Here is a 19,682-nt window from a genome sequence, read left to right on the forward strand (position 1 = left end):
ATGAGGCCTTAATTAAAAATTCAAACATTAGTCAGTGGTTATTTTTATTTACTAAGAAACAATCTACAGACTGTTATGACACTGGTGTAAATGCACAATCAGGCACAAAACACATCATTGTACTTGTAAAGACATCCAAGAAACCCTGCGCCTCTTACAGTTTAAGACAAATCTCTACAACACTGGTTTCTAACACTTATCATCCTCTTGTGTGACTGAGACTCCTGAGGAATAAATATCTAAAGCACCAGTACAGACATATACCACTAACAAACTGGTTTTCAAACAAGCCGTCAGCCGGATGTGTTTGGTTTTAGGCAGTGTACTTTATGTAAGGAGAAGGCAGTGGGGATGCCCTGAGACACTAGTGTAAAACTAGGAAGGCTGTGGATACAGGAGTGAGTGTTTATGTGCGTGGGAGTGTTGTTACCAGAATGTACAGGACAATCATAACCAGACAGCATGTAATGAGTTCATTCAGGGGTGCGTGTTCAGATTTTGCTGGTAGCAGTCGTAATATTGCACTAAAATGTCGTCTACTTCATTACTTTATTCGAAAATATTTTGTTGTAAAGCTGTTGTGCTTATGCCTTACACAAAGCATAAAACTGATTTCAACAAAGCTACAAAGTAAAGCTACAAAAACATTTTCATCAGAGGTCATGAAACACTTAAACGCAGGCGTTCACACGAGCACGCGAGCAAAGCATGGAGAAAACGAGCGCGACTCACCAGCGGGCTCCTTTCAGCCCGTGCTGCTGTGTAGTGTGTTTTTTTTTTTTTGGGGGGGGGGGGGGTTTGCTTCATTTTCTTTTGATAAAAGAAAAGAAAAAGTCCCCACATCTGTCAAAACGCAGCTGGAATGGCACACGAGCACAGGAGTATATTCTAATTAAGGCAATTAAGAAAAAAACCTGTGCACCGCTAATACAATACAGGTGTCCCACATTCACACTTCGAAGAATACAAAAAGAGCTGACATGAATACGGTGTTAGAAAACACTAAAATTAATATATTAATAGTACTAGAAAAACTTAAGCAATTATCACAATTACAAAGTAAATGAATGAGAAATGTTTCAGAATTAAAGTTAAACACAAAAACAGTATTAGTGTACATCACAACATGAAATGACTTGATCTGAATCGGATTTTCACAATCAAAATGCAGCTCGGGTGTGCTGAACACATGAAAACACAGATTAACAACATCAAAAAAACTAAGAACAAAAAAAAGCGTTGAAGTCATCACGGTCAGTCTTGTGATAGAAATTTTAAAAAAAAACGTATAAAAAAAGTCGCTCTTACAGCGAGAGTTTGCAGATAGTGAATAAAGGGCAGGGCGATGATGATGATGATGAAATGGAAGGTGCTAACCTTTGTTTATTGCACTTTTGATGGACCCCAGACAGGAAGGTTTGAGGCCAGACTACTTAATTTGACATCAAATAAAAGACTAGGCGTGGGGGCACGTGTATAGATGTGTGTTTTCATGTGTGTGTGTGTGTGTGTGTGTGTGTGCGTGTGCACCCACGTGGGTGTCTGAATATGTTTGGTGAGCAGGTGAGATATGAAAAGTTGCACTTCAGCAGTCTGCTGATTTGCGGTTGTCTCTGTCCTCCTTCGACAGAGGAGCCCTAGCCTCCTTCATTTCCTCGCCTTCCTCGCCGCTCCCGCTGCTGCTGCTGTCGCTTTCGGCCGGATAAACGACCATACAGAACTTCTGGCCCACGTATGTCATTTTATCTGAGAGAAGAGAGCAAAAGAAAAGGAGTGAGGACAGATTGAGGTGCAGGCTGTCTGACTACATGATGCAGTTATTAAATAGCATAAAGAAAAACAACTGCTATTACTTGTAGTTATAACATTTTATAACATTGCGGTCGTGGAGTGGACGTCCTAACAAATTCACATCAAAGTCAACTACAAACAACCCAAGAGCTACATCTCATGACACGAAGTTCCACTGGTCATGATTGCTTCTGTAAATATATAATTATTTTAAAGCATGTTGTGTCTAAATTAAGTACGGTGTCAAAGAACACTTCTGACTTATAAAATAGTTCCTAAACAATAATGAATTTGCATTTCCTGAACATTGAATCATTAAGTTAATGAGAGGAAAAATATTGGGCTGATTTATGGGGACATACCAACAAAAGCGTCAAAGCACTGTGGCTTGTTGTCCCAGTATACTCCCAGGAAATAGACTGGGACACCGGTGAGCATGATGGCGAGGCCGATGCCGCACACCAGGGGCTCAGAGTAGAGGGAGAAGATGAGCAGGAAGGCCCAGAAGAGGAGGTAAATTACCGGCCATATCAGGCTGATCTGAGAGGAGAGAGAGGAAAACAGATTTTTATAACGTAGAAAGAACAATTTTTTTTAAACCACTTTTTAATCATTCATTTAACTCAAATTAAAAGCTATTCCCATTAAAGCTGAACTAGATGGACATTTACATTGTTTAAATAAGCAAAGTGCAAAATATATTGAGTACAAAGCTAAACCAAAGCACCACATGAACAGACCTTGATTGGCCGGTGCATGTCGGGCTGTTTAATACGCAGAACAATCTGCCCGGCGACAGTAACTCCGTAGAAGAGGTAGTTGATGAAGCCCACGTAGTTGATGAGGGTGTACATGTCACTGGTGCACAGCATAAGGAGGGTGGACAGGCACTGAGGAATGAGAAAGGTTTGTTGTGTTTAACCGAGTGTGGTCAATGGAGACAGAAGAACTTGTGTATGTGGTAGAGGTAATATGGAGCCGTGTAACAGGGAGAGCAGTACTCACTGTGAAGAGCAGGGCAGGGATGGGAGTGCAGCGTGTCACATGAATCATGGCCAGCAGACTGGGGAGGTGGCCCTCTCTGGCTCCGGCGAAGAACAGTCTGCAAAGGGAGAAGGACAAACACAATGAACAGTGTTAGCACGAGGGAGAAGCCAAACATTATGAAGAAAGCAAGAAAGACTGGAGGGAGTCTGGGTGCTCAGTATTACGACTGTGATGAATTTAGTGGACATAAAAGCAGGTTAAAGCTCATTTCGACCTCTCCAAAAACGCTGCCTGCCCCAAACCAAGTGCCCTAGTTGACTTCTCTGTCTGCCACATTTTACATTTGGTTATGAAGAACAGACTTTAAATTTGAGGACTACTGAGACAATCCATGCAAAATGTGTCATGTTAGAGCAGTTCATAGTAAAGCTTTGGCCTTGATGTCAAACACTGACTTCACATAGTACGTAGTCTGTTGATACAAGTCAGTCTAGTCCAACTAACCGTGAAGATGTGAAGAGGGAACCGTTGACTCCCCCGAAGGTGGAGAGAGCCACAGAGATGGGCATGATCCACGCCATGACTCCGAGCAGCTTCTCACCAAAAGTCTGGGATGGAGAAAGGGTTGGATGATAAACAGACATAAAGGCACATAAGTATGTGTTTTAATTGGAGATAGAAATAGATGATGTACACACAGAAGACCTATATAGACGCAAAACCCACTTCAACACCACCTCTCATGTTCATTTACTTTAAACTGGAGCTGGACTGCTTAACATGTACTCAGATTACATTCAAGTTTTGTCACATGCTAATTAACCCTACAACTGAATCATACACTACTTTTTATATCTTATAGCTTGCTGGTGTCAAACATAAGGCCCATGGGCCTGAAACGACCAATCAAAGATTCCAATCTGACCCACTGGGCAGCTTGAAAAATGTGAACGAGGGCACTGATAAAGACCTCCCTCATGGACATCCATACTATGCCAAAGTAATAAACAAACAAATCACAGAAAAGTTCCTGTTTTTTTCTTAATCTAACACACTGTTACTGACTTGAGAGCTTTAAAAGAAGGCAACAGGACTTTTCATTTCTAAAACAACTAGCAGAGAGTCCCAGGTAATAAACTCACCCACCATAATGTCTCCAACAGCCCTGGTGACGACTCAGGACCACCTCTAAAGGGGATGGTTACCCTACTAGGTGTATATTATCTTGGACCTTGGACCAGTTGTTTGAGAACTGAAGCCTCTTGGATGAGAGGCAAAACATCTTCAAAAAACCACATCCAGCTCCCTTCTTTTCAAGCTCTCAAGGCTACCTTGACCTAGATGCCTGAGATCCTACACCAGGGGTAGGAACTCCAGGCCTCAAGGGCTGGTGTCCTGCAGGTTTTCCATTTCACCCTGGGTCAACACACCCGAATCAAATGACTAGTTAATCACCAGGCCTCTGGAGAACTTCAAGACATGTTCAGGAGGTCATTTAGCCTTTACATCAGCTGTGTGCTCAAGGACACATCTAAAGTTCCCCACCCCTGTCCTACACAGTCATAGTATTATTGCCCATGCATTTACCAACAACGACCATTAGAGGGTGTCATTCATTTGAAATAACAAGGTGTGTCTGAATGAAGTGACAGGACCACCACAGCTACTCACCACAGCAACAGCATTTGAGGCAAGCAGCTCCTGAGGACTCATGGCTGTGACATAGGCGATGTTGGCGAAGACGTAAACGAAGGTCACGACAGGGATGGAGATGAAGATGGCGCGAGGAAGGTTCCTGAAGACAATACAGCACAATACTTCACTTAAGAACTGAGAGAAAAGCAAAAGATTTAAGGAAGGAAATTAAAAAGGATGTTTTACAGGTGGGGTATTAATGGATAAGAAAGGTTACCAAAGAAAAGGAAATGAGGAAATAAGTCACTACTTTTTTATTTCTACATCTGTGACCAGACACTGGGAATGTCAGGGGGAATTTTTCCATTGTTAAGTTACATAAATTTCAGAGAGCTTTAGCAAAAAGGATCAGGGATTAAAAATAAGCTTTGTTGGTATGTGACTGCTAATTACTCAAACAGTCACAAGCAGCTTATAAATCAGATATATTCCTGTGGCAGTGTGGCATTTAATCTTGTGGGAATGTGGTTTTCTACACACAGCAGCTTCATATTTATATATGTATATGAGAGGCAGCGTAAAGTGTCTTACACATAAGGATCCACCAGCTCCTCTGTGACATAGTTGAGGAAGTTCCACCCGCCATAGGCGAAGGAGCCTTGTAGGAAAGCTAAGGCTATTAAACCTACATCGTAGTCCTGGAAGGGCTCAAAGGCGTTGGCAGGCTCCAGCCAGTAGTACTCTCCTACAGGTAGAGGAGAAAATCTTCAGCTTGGCACAAACACAATGGAACATTTACAACGATAGCACAAACTTTTCCAATTTTCTAGTCATAGTAAATAACAAAAAACAAAAAGCAGTTTATTTTATGGTTCTCTCTGTTCATTTCTTAAATCTGCATGACCTTCCCAAATTAAGCGGGCCTGTTCCCAATCATTTATCTCTGGTTTGATAACTTGTTTTGCTGCCGGGGTAAACAGCCTGGTTTCCTCTGAGGTCTGGCCATGCTGTAGGGAGCCCAGCTGAAAACTATCAGCTAATGAAATCAGCGTGTATAAAACAAGTTGTAAAAGGTACTTTGTTAAATCCTTGTAAAGTGACTTTGCAGAATGTGTACTGCTTTTCCTCATTCCTTCTTTTTTATTCTTTTAAATCCCCTATTGAGGCTTGTTTTTAAAGATATGTCTACCACTCTCTCTATTGCATACAGTTCCTCAGATATGAGCTAAATTCCTCCCATCAAATCAGCCTTTGAACTCTTCATTATCTCCAGACAATTGTGCAGAAATCCCCGTTTTGCCCTTACAATAACTCTTCCTCAGCCATGTTTGTGCTGTAAACCCTCACAAGCCTGCTGATATTAGCAAAAGGGCCCCAGCAACTCGCTGACCCCTGATGTGAAGCCTTTACTGTCCCGACACACTGAGCGCGTCCCCACTGACCCTAAGTCTGTGTCTGTGTGTGCAAGAAATGGCGAAACCATTGTGAGCGATGCACATATGAATGCACATATGGCAGCGGTGAGCTTACCCTTGCAGACCTGCACGACTCCCATGATGATGATGAGTGCCAGCGCCAGCAGCTTGCCGGCAGTGAACATGTCCTGCACTCTGGTGGCCCACCTCACGCTGGAGCAATTCACCCATGTCAGCAGCACTAATAAGAGAGAAGCACACAGTTATAAATCAAGGACAGCATTAATTCAGCCAATACTCAAAATCAAGCTCAGTTGCAAGCTGTCGCTGATCTCAGTGCCAGCTCGCAGCAGCTGACGGCTCAGCAGATATCACTCTCATTAAACTGTGCTATTTAGGCTGCTTCTGTCTTCTTTTATTTAATATGAATATGCAAGCCACTTTGCAACCCGACTCCACCCCAGCTCCGTCTTATCAAGACGTTTCAGAGAATTTAGCCTTTAGTGGCTACGTCTTAACTGCGAAACCCAGGAAAACCAACCCTGCAACCTACAATGTAACCTGACCTGCACCTACCTAAAAATGTAACTACACGTCGAGTCGGTGCAGTCAGCAACTACTGCGATTGGCCAATTACACCTGTGCCATGTTTCGGGCTACTTTTTCGCAGCAGTGTATGAATGAGAATAACAATATTGCCTAAAAATCGTATCATAGTTAGGAGCAATAATCATAGTACAAATGTAAGGACAAATGTCAGTGAAGTCCTGGAGGGCAATTGCTGAAACTAAACTCAGCACTGATGTAAGGGAAAGAACTAGAGGGACAAAAATGTTTTGTACCCGAAAAAAACAACTGACCACAACAAAGAGCAAAGACCCAGGAGGGAAAAAGTCCCAGCATTTTGTTTGTTTCTATCAGCTGGCACCACATGAAACACACTGGGACAAGGACCACAAGGTCCATCCATCCATCCATTCGCTTCCGCTTATCCTTTTCAGGGTCGCGGGGGGGCGCTGGAGCCTATCCCAGCTGTCATAGGGCGAGAGGCGGGGTACACCCTGGACAGGTCGCCAGTCTGTCGCAGGGCTAACACACAGGACAGACAACCATTCGCACTCACATTCATTCGCACATTCACACCTAGTGACAATTTGGATTATCCAATTAACCTATCCCCACAAGCTGCATGTCTTTGGACCTTGGAATTATGTTAAATACCTTGGACAAGGTATTTAACATAATTCACCGCATACCAGCGTAAATATCGGCAGTGACGTTGACAGCTTACGTAGGTTATGTGGTAGCCTCAACAGCGATTCCTAAATCAGGCGTTAGCCGAGAGCATATCTACCATCATTAATGCTGCTCTGGTCTGAGGTCTTGCTGCTGCCCTCTCTGCTTTCAGCGTTGCAAGCATAAAACAACAGAACCACACCACCAACAAAAACTACAACAGATGGACATAATGACTTTCTTGTGGTCCTGACTGGACTTGTTTTACTTCACTTTGCTCCAATTTTTCAACCGAATCCTTCAATATCATTGACTTCAGATTGTCACGTATGATCGGACACTCCTACTGTTATTACCGGACATATACGAAATTTGCACTGTGAAACAGTCAGACCATGTATAGATTGTGTAAAAGTATTCTGCTGAGCATGCTTATGTCGACTTATCTTTGGAGTCGGGTGTTTATGAGCTGAAGTAATAGTAACCGAGTAAAATTTGTTGATCAGTAACACTGAAGGCTGTGCTGGTTTATGCATTAATTGCTTTATCACTTCATTCACTCAAAAGCACTGTCACTGCATAATTTTGCCCAACAGGCAAAGGAGATATGAGATATATCACTGATGACCCCGATAGATTTAAAGTTTCTCTCATATCAGGTCAGTGAATTAGATTAAAGCCGCACATGTAGGACAGCAGCGACATTTGACTCCCTTGCTGCATCATCACATTCACCCATTATCGTCGTGTGCCTCACCTGCAGTTTCCCTTTAAAAGGAAGCAATTAGTTGCTACAACACGAGTGGCGATTTATGAATAATGCAATGTGTGAATGCACTTTGGAGCATTTCTATGCTTGCATGCTTATATAGTGCAACATTACATGTGATTGCTACTTTTTGAAAGTTTGTGGACTTGCTCCTGTCGATGTATTTACTAGAGAGCTTCATATCAGGGTTGATGTGATGAAGCCAGATAAGCGCGGCCTCGAGAAATTACTTGACATGTTAAAGTTTTATAGGGATGACCGATGTTTTTTCTAACTGTCTGGTCCTTTCAGAGCTCTCTAATCCTGCTCATCTAGCATTTAGCAGAAGTTTTTTTTTTTTTAGAAAGTCCTAAAATGTATTTAGAAAAGCTTTTGACCTCATGGGAAAGCTAACACATACAAGAGATAATGGATTTGATCTGTACTGCTGAGCACAACAAGCCAGTGGGTTCAGGCCAATAGGGTGCCATCAAAGAATAAGCTTGTTTGACTTTGTGGGATTAAGTTCATCACATTAAATAACTCTGAGCGGAGCTGCCACTGCGGGGAACAAAGCCAGGTGCACGTGAACGGACATGCATGATATTAACATACTGTGTGCTCAATGCAGACAAAGAGGGGCACATGATGGGCTTTGCAGATCGGACATAGTTGTGGTGGAGCTACGCAGAAATTTGTGCATCTCCTGCTGCTACTTCCTCCACACAAAAGCAGGAAACAAAAGGCATGCAGATTAGTTCAAGACTGATTCTTATGTAACTCTCATTAACTACATATTAAATCCCCAAACTGATCTGGTGGTAAACAACTGTTTTAAGAGCCAGATGATGTTTCCCACTGCTCTACATTTCAGTTACAGCATAAACATTCCCTCCTGCTCTGCTGCTGACTGGCAGATTGTGGACAAACACCTGAAGGCACCATTGGAACTTGGAGCTGCTGAGCTTTTTCTAAGCACAGCATACAAAATGAAGACATTATTTGCTCCGTGCGCATGTGTGTGTGTATAGGAAAATGTCCTGAATTAACCATGAGCCTGTAGGAAAACATTGGAGAATTATGACCTTGCACGGAGCCATCTGTAGGAAGAGGCAGACCTCACGAAGAATCCCCCTGCATGTCTTTGAAATGGTACACCATTTAAAAAATAAAAGCCTGTCATGCAGCATGATGCTGTCAAACTGCCCAGTGACTGGTACTGTCTGGTTTGCCTGTCACCTAATCCGGAAATAAATAAGTAAGGCAAAACTATTACTGCAAACTATTACATAACATTCTGCAAAGGCCATGTTTAGGAAATCACAGGTACGTCTAAACACAGACCCAAAGGAAACGAGCAGGTGACCTTTAACCAACTTTTCTCTGAGCAACAAATCATCAGCAAGCTTTTTTTCCCCTTAAAAGCTGCCTGGCAACATCTGTCTAATCAACTCAAGAAAGAAGAAAATCTAGAATTACGCAATAAAGCATGTGCTAGCAGTTCTTGGTAGAGCTAAGCACATTTGGCTTCAAGTCATTTGTGTAAGTGGATTAAAAAAAGGCAGGTTAATACAGGTCAATGTGTCAGAAACATTAAAAGCAAAGTATTCAGACAGAAACAGAAAAACTAAACAATATCAAAGAAGCTGTTTCCTGCCTGCTTCGTCAGCACCAACATGCTTGTTGTATATCTTGTCAAGGACCATGATGGTTATTAAGTTTGATCCCTTTCAGCCCTTTCAGAGGCGTATTTACAGGCTTTCCCGCATTAAGCTTAAGTGTTTCCAACAAGAAGTGTGCCATGTAGCTATTTTGTTGTTGTAACAGGGCTTCTTCTGCCAATTTCAAATGACATTTCTTCAAATGTAAGCAAGCAATTATTGCTGTCCACCTATTTGGTGCCAAATAACTCGGAGCATAAGACTGCTTATTCTGCCAGCTTAGTAAAGTAGCAGTAGTGTTTTTGGCTATGGTCATTAGCAGCAATCAATTGGTTAACTACATTTAAATGTCTTTTCATGCATTCTCATGCAAGTCTTTGGAAAGTGAGCTTTCAGCATCATTAAGCCAAACAGGACAGCAAGCTGAGCTCATCATGGGAAGCAAATCAAAATATACAATACTCCGCAAAAAGTTTCACTCTCCCTTGAAAAACTTACAAAGTGAAACTTTGTATTTGCCATTTTTAATTATGCATGTTTTATACGCTTTAGCATGCAGACAGGGATCAAACCACCGGCCTTTTGATTAGAAATGCTGCAGTCATCCACTCACTTTCAGGATCTAAATCCAACCATTTTTTGAGTGTAATGGTAAAAAAGTGATGGAGGGCGAAAAAGAAAGAAAGTTTAAAAACAACAAGAGTTGGATTTAGTAGGGAGATGCAGGAAACATCTGAGAGAGCTGCAGTATACAAGATGAGTGAGTGAGAATGCCTCGAGGAAGGAACTAGTGTGCAGTTTAACTCAGAGAGAGATATTTTAAATCAATCTGCATCCAGAAAACACCACACTGAACACAACCGTTGTCCTCCTGAGAACTGAAAGCACTTTGCAGTACCTTAGAAGAGATGACCTAAAAACATTGTTGCTCTCCTTATTCCCCAATAAATTTCATTAGAGTTGCAGGGGTTAGACCACAGCTCCCAATAAAAACAATGTATACATGAAACGCACGAATCGCCGCCAGGTAACACAAACAGTGCATGTATTCTTCTCCAGGCTTCACGACCGTCTCTTTTTGTGTCTCAAGGCTCCCTGAAGTATTTGTCTAGTGTGTGTGAACTTTGTCAAAGTACTCAAATCTACCACAGTCATGTTGGCGCCAACACATTTCTCCATTTGTCTCCACACATTTACTCCTCACGGCTAAACTCTGCCAGCTCCCTGTGCACTTCCTCTCTCACATGACCTCTAACTGAGGGTTAAAAAACACAAGTGCTTCATAAAACAGGGGAAAACTGGGATAGAAGGCATAAACTGGATAAACAAAGTCATAACTCAACCAGTCAGTGAATTATAAATAGGTTGAATGTGATGACGTCAACAAAGCAACAGTTGCTGGATTGGAAAATGTGCTTGAAAGGACTTTCAAATGTTGAACTCCACAACATCTAAATGCTGTTATTAGACTCGTTTGTTAAAGCTGCATGAAGCAGATATTTGCTCTAAGCCCCTCCCACAAGAGAAGTGAACTAGGCCTTAAAATAGGTGAAACATGTCTCCCAAACCCTCGATTGTACTCAATTGTTGCCGACATGGAGCGCCGGAGACAAGACGATCAAGTCATCGTTCCAAGTCCGCTGTAAGGTCAAGTCTCCACGTAAGACTTGGAGCAATCACACAACCACAGGGTCTCCATAGAGCCTTCTGCTCATTATCTGATGATGACATTTACACCACTTGGAGACCCCGAGCCAAAATATGATGGCAATGCGTCAAGGAAACTATAACCAATACTTAAAGCCAAATTTAAACCCCCACTCTAAGCAGCTCAGAAAGACTGCTTTACGTTTCTTGAAGAACTCCAGACAGTTGGTGTCGACACCAATGTGCTGACGACACCAACTGTCCGCCATCTATAATCCAGTTATGAGATCCAACACCCGTTTTCACACCGTGTGATTAGGCAGAGGATCAATAGAGACTCCACGACCCTCTTATGGACACACCCAATAGGTCTTAAAAAATCTGGGACTCTCCACCAATTGCTCTTAAAACTGAAGAAGCTTCTCGGATGAGAGCTGAAACGTCTTCAAGAAACTTAAAGAAGTCCAGACGCTTTTCTTTCCAAGCCCCTTAGACTACGATGACCTGGACGACTGAGAACCTTCACAGACATCACTGCTTAAACGTTTTTGTGTTTCACAAATTATTATGTAACCTTTAGAAGTCAATGCCTTCACCAGTTTAGCATTAACGCCATTAAATTCAGTCAGAGTTTGTAGTTCAGTTTATCTTAGTTGTTGGAAGTCTGTCCTCCATGACGTGGAAAACACACCTCTGGGTTGTGGTTCATTTGTGTCTGGGCGTGTGCACACGAGTTAGATGTGATGTGCTACTCACAAAGACAAACGGCAGCCAGCACACGCAAGCCATTTTCTGGTGGAAAGCAGGTGGGGAACAGAGGCTGCAGGACATAGTTGGAGAACGTCAGCGCGATCACAGCCTGGTTGGTCGGGTAGATGACAAGCACAGCGATCCACAACCGCAGGAACCTGCGCAAAAAGAAGGGATAGTTATGAAAGAACTTTAACTGAGTATTAATGGACTACGCGAACAAAAATAACAAGTCAATAAAACAGTTCATATGTTCATGGTTTATTAAGCTTGTAACAGTCAATGATTAGTGAATCATTTATGAAAGTACCAGTGCCTATTTCACTTTCTCCACATTACATTAATTTAATAGTTTGTACTAGGAAAAGAAGCTACACAACAGTGTCACCTTTGGGTTCTGAGGAGCCATGAATGGCTTCAGTTGCTATACTCAGCTAACACTAAAAAACAAATGACCCAGTTACTGAATAGAACCACTTCCTTGCATCACTCAGAACAAAGCAAAGAGAGGAAATCTCATGCTGCTTGTGACTAAAATAGTAAAAAAAATTTGCAGCTACTTTGATGTTAGGTTACCGGCACATTGCCCCGTTATTTTCCTGTGTTTGTGCAGGGAAACGACATTTAGTTTAACCCAGACCATACATTTCTGCCTGGCAACAGTTTAAAATGGGGTGACTCATCCAGTCTTTTAACCTGCCAAAGTAGCAGTAGTCATGGAGAAACGCAACAGTGAAACAATACACCAACACGCCACATGTTACACATTGTCTGCTTTAATATCACATCAGCCCATTGTTTTTTGTTACATTTTTTATTGTGTTTACTCACATTGATGTATTTTGTAATTTTCACCTCGTTTTCATCTTACATGATTTGTTTAGATAGACATGCCTGACAATACTTATCTCACTCGCCTCAGCATGATAACAAAAACATGCAAACAGGCAGATATCAGCAATAGTGGAATAAAATGAATATCGGGCTGATGACACGAGATTTAGCAGAGCTCAGGGGCTTAACGGAGTGACAGGTATAACCGTACACGTGATATCTCCATTAAATTCTCTGGAAGCTTAAAAAGGGATCATTACACTCGAGTGCATTAATGGGATGGCGGCTCGCTGGAATTTGTGAGTGTTTGTTAAAAAAACGTCACTCTCGAATAACTCCCCTTTCACACTGCTCGCTTCACTTTTAGCATTTTTAATACTCAAATTTAGTATATTTCAGGTAAATGATGTATTTTTTTACTTTACTAAAAGGATCTAAAACCTACATTTATTACTGTTAAATACAGTAAAAAAATAATGTGTTGGGTTTAATGTGTAAACATATGATAAACTAAGGTGACAACGATGAAACAAGCTAATCTACCATTACACTTTGAAGCACACCAAGCTAGCTGCAATATTTTAATGTTAATTAATGTATAAATTATCTATAATATTATAAAATGGACTTGTTGAATATTAGGTTGTTAATAAATTATGAAAAGAACAATCTGTAAGTTATTTAGCACTAAGTAGTATTTAAATATATCAGTGTATAAAGTTTGTGGATGCAGCTAGAAAACAATGTTAGATTCTGTTAGCTCATAAGTTAGCATTGCACCTAAAAACTAAAATGCTAACAGTAATGCCTTTCTTCTGCACTGAGTCTATGTATAGTCTTTGACCTAGACTACACAAGTGGCTGACACTGTTGCTAGTGTTCAGTCGACTTTGTTTTAAACCTACACATTAGGTACGTCATAACTTCAAGCCCTTTGGAAATCCTACACCGTAATCTGACGTGCACCTTCCTAGAAATGTAACCATACATCGCCCTCGACAGCTACAGATGCAGCTGTCGGCGTCACCCACTTGTCGAGGCTACAACATGGCCTGCAGTTACATTTCTAAGTAAATGCACGTCAGTTTACGGTGTCGGGCACAGCAAAGTTACGGTGTAGAGTTTCAGAAGGGTTTGCAGTTAGGATGATGGAATGTAATGAGAAATTTGTGAATCATTTGTTTCCATTTAACTTCCACTTAAACCACTGAAACCAGCTACACCTACAGTATTCCGTGTAGGGGACATTACAGGTGTTACGTAACCCTCGTCAGTTTGATACAACAAAGGCCCTTTGTGCATGAAGCGCTGTCCATTCAAGTGTTTGACGATACAATTTTCAAATTCTTTCTTCTGCGAGCTCGCCTTCGCACAGCTGCGAAGGTGATGTAAGTACACCCACCATTCCAGTTAGTGACTTATAAGCACGCCCCCATATACACAGATGGGGACAAAGGGAGCAGCAAAACAAAAACAAACATCCCTTGAACATGGATTTATTTATGCTATACCCAGGGCACATGGAAACGGTGCGGCCCCAACACTTCAAACTGAGCATGTGAAGCCACAGAGTACAAAGTCTCTGGAGTTAGATGTTCATTGATGTGTATTGATAGTTTGCGCACAAAGAGACACAAACAATCATTGTCTGTTTGGTCTGCTTGAATTCCTCTCCCAGAATATCTTGATAATATGCATCCTTGTGATAGTTGGAAAAAAAAACAACAATGGTCTGGTGTGTGTTTACTTTCTGAGAAAAGGCCTAGTGTGTGTGAAATCTTCGCTAACAAACAATATTGTTTTTGCTAGGAAACTAACTTAGCGTGATTCCCAAGCTCTTGCTGTAAGAAGCCATTTATGGATGAATGGGAGGAGGCCGTGAGCGGAAAGTCAATTCAAAACTTTCCATTAAAGATTGAAAACCCCCACAGCGGCGTGCCATTCGAGATTCTCTGAGTCACCTGGAAGCTCATTTACTGGCAACTAATTTGAGTCAGTTGGGTGAATGTCTGTTTCTAAGATCTGCAGCTGGCTACAAGCTAAAGTCCACCTTTCTACGGTGGACTTTAGATGCAAAAATTTCACAAAATTAACGTCATTGTGGGATTTAGTGTTTTTAATATGTTATATCTGGTTGCTGTGCTTGTACCTCTGGACCTGCTTTGGATCCATACATCTGAGCTCCATCAGCTGGATAATCCACCAGGACTCGTCAAATCCATGTCAAATTAACTTTAGTCGTTTCTGGCCCATTTCAGGCCCTTCTTCTCTTTGTTATGCAGTTAATAACCAAACCTTTTGTGGAATGACTGGGGGCTTCTTAGCCCTCACTGATGTGAGAGTGAATAAAAAAGTCCAAAGAGAGAAGCTGAAATATAAATCATTCCAATTACAAAGATGTAATCCTTTGAAAACACATTTGTTATGGAGAAAATCAGCTTTCAATTAGTAACAAATGGTGTCCTATTTTTTGTACGTCATGGTCTTAACTTTTTCCAGCATAAAGAAGACAGCTGGCGACCCCCCCGTATCCTTAATGTTGAGTTTTGACACCTCAGTATATAATCAATAAAAACATGGTTTCAGGGCCATTAGGATAAGTTTCTGTTTTTTCGAAGGGTGGCCCCAGTAAGCTACTCTGAGGCCTTTTGTTCAATGACGAGGCCAATGATAGAAACTCCTCAATTAAAATAAACAAAACAGAGTTACCCCTAATAGACCTCCAATCGGGGAAGAGTTAAAACACAGGTGCTGATTTACCCCTGAAGATGTGTGACATCTATAAAAGAACGAACGACTCACTCACCCTGCCAGCCCGCCGAAGATGTCCTTGACGTAGGAGTAGTCTCCTCCAGACTTGGGGATGGTGACGCCTAGCTCGGCGTAGCACAACGCCCCGATGGCGGTGATGATGCCGGTGATGATCCAGACGATCAAAGCCAGGCCCACTGAGCTGGCATTCTCCATCACACCCTTTGGGCTGACGAAGATACCTGAGCCAATAATGTTACCTGGTGGAGGGTGGAGGGAGAGAAAGGGTTCACGTTTCAGAAGTGCTGTCCAAAAGCATTATGGGAAGTAGTTGTCTAGCTTTAGGGCTTGTCCCATGTTATTAGAAAACAAAGTGTGGCTATAAGGGCAACTGCTCTACCAATTTATTACTATCTTGTGATTATTATACAAGTGGATGGCTGATCACTGGTGTATGAATTCACCCAGAAGCACCGAGGGAAAGACTGAGGAAACAGACATATGACAAACTAGACAGGAAATAAATAGTTAGGTCACGAGTAAAATGGAAAAGATGCTTTAAAAAATAAGAGAGAGAACGAGCAGAGTTTCAACAGCAATGAATCAGTCGAGCTGCCTGGCAAAGTGGGAACCTGCGATATGCTGACTTGGCATAGCTATGAGGAGATGGAAGAGGGCCGAGAGCAGGGTTAACGAGTGCAAAGAGGGAGGAGGACTGAAACGTGGACGCAGAGGGGGGAGAATAATGCCCTGACATATTCAATGAGCGTCAGAGAGCAGTTTGCACAGCAGATGAAAGAGACGGATGGTTGGGTTCAGGTCTAACACGAAAGCGTTCACTCCTCTGATAAGGCTGACGTTGGCGGTCACGAGAACTGATCAAGTTCAGCTCACCGTGGTTTGAAGGCTTGATGCCATCAGCCACAGGGAAAAGTGCCGGGGTCAAAGGTTGGCTGGGTTAAATCACAGTGAGTGCAGTGTTACAGTACAAAAGTCAGAGATATGAACGATGCTATCATATTGTGCCTCGAGACATCATCAGGTGGATCCTTTGTGGCTGCTATAACTGCAGATAAAGTGTAGTATTTAAGCTGCTGTCGACTCCTGTTCATACCAAGCTGGGGGATTAGGGCTCTAAGTTGTGAATATTATCAAACTACTTCCATTTTAACCAATTAGACAAACTAAACCATCCTTTAGTAAAGGTTTTTAGACATTTTACCTGTGTAATATTAACGCTACATCTCTGTTTATATATCTTCCAGGAAATCAGGTGGGCTTTTTTTAATTTCTTGTGTAATACAGGACTGATTCTTCAGGCCTGTATAAATCTAAATCAAACAATTTTTTTTTTTTTTAAAATCCTCCCTTGTTTGCACACTCATACACACACAATGCTGCTCTATTTAAGCGCTCGTGGTACCTCGGCTTTCTAAGATTAGCCTAATCTAAGTCAAAGGCATGTGCACAACTAAAAACATGCACATTGTTTTTTAGCTGTAACAGACTCCATATGGATCGTGTGCGAGTGGCGAGAGCAGCCGCTGGCTTACATAACGCTAGTTGCAGCTTAAAGGTAAAAAGGAGACAAACAAACTCTTTCTCCCCTGATTTTGTTGACAACTTTATGACAGAAAGTGCCTCACCTTTAACATCTAGAGGCAGGGGGGGAAAGCAGCCATCTGCTGACTCAGCATTAATGTTGCTTTTCTTGTAAAACGGTCTGGATGGGTGGATTTGCCTGTGCAACATAAAGTTTGGTAGACTTTCCAGAGGCTTTTGAGTGTAAAGTGTCTGATCTATGTTGTTTTGAATGTGTTTATGCTCTGAGCTTTAGATAATGGAGACTTTTTTATAGAGGCAATCAAATGTGCGCCTGCATGTAGTGCGTTCATGTCATGTGCATCATTGCGCACTACGGTGCAAGACTGCTGACTAATGTGGAATCTGCATGTTTCCTGTTCTTACATTTGTTGTTTTACACCCCTTTGTCTCCAAGCAGGCCAAGGGGAAAGAAATTTGGGAGGTTTTTTTGGTTTTTTAATGTGGAGTTGCTAAACTCTTTGCAATCTCTGACCAGCTGAGTGCTGCATCACCTTTAAGAAGCAGGCGATAAAAAGTCTGAGCTGTCGAATCTCCACAAAGTTGTTCTTTTTTACATATTTAGGTACATTTTTAACTACAAAATATAAATAATATATTTTTTTATTAGATCGTTGTTTCATAAAGGAAGAGGATTGGTTTGTGCCCTCTGAGCATATTTCTGTTCCTTGTTTTTCAAAACAAGATTTCATTTTTAAGGAATTAGAAAGACCACTTTTTCATATCTAGGTTTCTAGGAAGCCACATTTTATGTGACTCATAATAGAAACTGGGATCACTGTCTGGTACGTTCAGCTGCCCACATGAGTCACCAGAGCAGTCATGTAACCCCCCCACCCACCCCCAATGAAATAAAAAGTAGCTAAAAAGTAACGATAATTTGCAAATTAAATGATACGTAATTCTTTATGCAAAATAATTTTTTAACATAAAACACCAAAAAAGAGAATGCGATGAAGCAAAAATAAAAACACTTAACGTGCATGTTTTAAGTGGTAGTAAGACTTGGCATCGACAACCAAAATCTAAACAATGCCATGAAAAATAAACACAAAAACACCTGATGCTGGATACAGAAATGAGGCGGTGTTCATGTTAAAACTCCGACTTTAAAACAGATTTAAGATTTTTCTAATCTGGTACAAAACAAGGTCTTAGTCTACATTGCAACAACATATAAACCCATTTAACCCAGGCTTAGTTGTGCATAATTATGGGCGAGGCCACTTTGAGTGACAGGAACATGCTGCTTTGTTGTGTTGAGGTTGTAATGAAAGACCTTCTGAGGAGTCTGGTGTTCATCCCCCCCAGTAAGTACATTTTGTTCCAAGGGTGTTTTTGCAAAGTCAGCATCAGTCTTAATGTCACAGCAGATTAGAGACGCACGTTGCTCAAGAAAGTGGCTAAGACAACTTTCCACAAGAAAAAAGAAAATGCTAAAATGCTACACTCAACACTTTGAAACCGTAGTTTATAAGCCAATGGTTTCCACATTAACCACTGTTTATATATTCAGTCTTTTACATAGACTGTAGATAAATGATGCCTATGTCCCTCTTTTATATACAGCCTATTGTATAAATTAGCTTGCCTGAGCCTCCCTGTGACACCCCTAAAGATATCACTCAACCAAACAGCATCCACAAGTTATAAATGTTAGGCAGCGTGTGTGTGTTTGTGCAGCATTATGATATAACCCAGATGAGCCTTTGCAAAGCTCTGTAGAATTAGTCTTTGTATTTCCCCTCAGCTGCAAATCCCTGTTTAAACAGCTACCAAGCTGAGGCAACCTGCTGCTTGGCCCTCAGCCGGAGCCTCAGACTGTGCATGCGTGCATGCTTTTGAATATGAAAGGAAGGTATTATTACACTGAAGTAATTAATCGGACGTAACTCGCATTAATGGTTTTGATAGCAAGAAGAGGAAAAGAGGAAGCAAAATAAAGGCAGGCTTGTTTGTCTGTTTATCATTAATCCTGCCAATTATTCCTGGATTTAGTCTCTGCAATGTGAGTCAGTTTAAAAAGAAATTAATATTTAATAAAAGTACGATTCATCCAGGAATTTCTTTACATAATACAAAGACTGGAGTGCAGCTCAGACATGGCTAAGCCAGGCAAGCTAATAAAACAGCATTATCAGGGTGGAGCCAAGAATGGCCAAAAGTTCACTTCTAATCCCAGGCTTTGGACCTTCATTTGTGTGTGTGTGTGTACGTGTATGAGCGATAAATGCCTGAACTGTACAATAGGTCATAAAAACATTTGATGTCCTCGTGTGCTCGACCCTTTTCATGGAAACCCAGCAGGGCATGTTCGTGAACCAAAGGATCAGTCGAGTCACCTGAGCTCACGTCTCCCTCGCACAGGACGGCGTGAACTGAAGTGGCATGAATGAGTTACTTGGCCAAGGACAAGAGGGCTGAGCGCCGAGGAGTGTGGACTATGGAGGGCTATAAAAACCTCCCGGCCCTGTGCTGCCCCAACATTTCTTAACGATTGGCAGGTAAATGGAGATTGATAAAGCAAGCAGTTTAGATTATGATGAATGCGGGTGTGTTGAAGGGTGGAGCTGAGCTGGTGGAGTAAGGATGCTGTCAGCATGCGCAGGGATCTCCAGCGTCTGA

General features: G+C 41.7%; 1 protein-coding gene across 2 annotated transcripts in view; it reads right to left on the reverse strand.

Moving 5' to 3' along the window:
* Positions 1–1,269: 1,269 nt before the first annotated feature.
* Positions 1,270–19,682, reverse strand: part of slc7a8a (solute carrier family 7 member 8a) — a 28,183-nt gene continuing 9,770 nt past the window's right edge. For both annotated transcript variants that reach the window (XM_080906346.1, XM_080906345.1), the window contains exons 2-11: positions 15,511–15,715; positions 11,877–12,028; positions 5,944–6,069; positions 5,005–5,158; positions 4,450–4,573; positions 3,283–3,386; positions 2,797–2,893; positions 2,532–2,681; positions 2,154–2,331; positions 1,270–1,746 (exon numbers count right to left, since the gene is read on the reverse strand). In XM_080906346.1, the coding sequence (XP_080762472.1) occupies positions 1,586–1,746; positions 2,154–2,331; positions 2,532–2,681; positions 2,797–2,893; positions 3,283–3,386; positions 4,450–4,573; positions 5,005–5,158; positions 5,944–6,069; positions 11,877–12,028; positions 15,511–15,671 (1,407 nt within the window). In that variant the 5' untranslated portion in view covers positions 15,672–15,715 and the 3' untranslated portion in view covers positions 1,270–1,585. The remainder of the gene's footprint in view (positions 1,747–2,153; positions 2,332–2,531; positions 2,682–2,796; positions 2,894–3,282; positions 3,387–4,449; positions 4,574–5,004; positions 5,159–5,943; positions 6,070–11,876; positions 12,029–15,510; positions 15,716–19,682) is intronic.

Source organism: Rhamphochromis sp. 'chilingali', assembly GCF_963969265.1.
Source record: "Rhamphochromis sp. 'chilingali' genome assembly, chromosome: 1".
In the NCBI taxonomy this organism is placed as follows: domain Eukaryota; kingdom Metazoa; phylum Chordata; class Actinopteri; order Cichliformes; family Cichlidae; genus Rhamphochromis; species Rhamphochromis sp. 'chilingali'.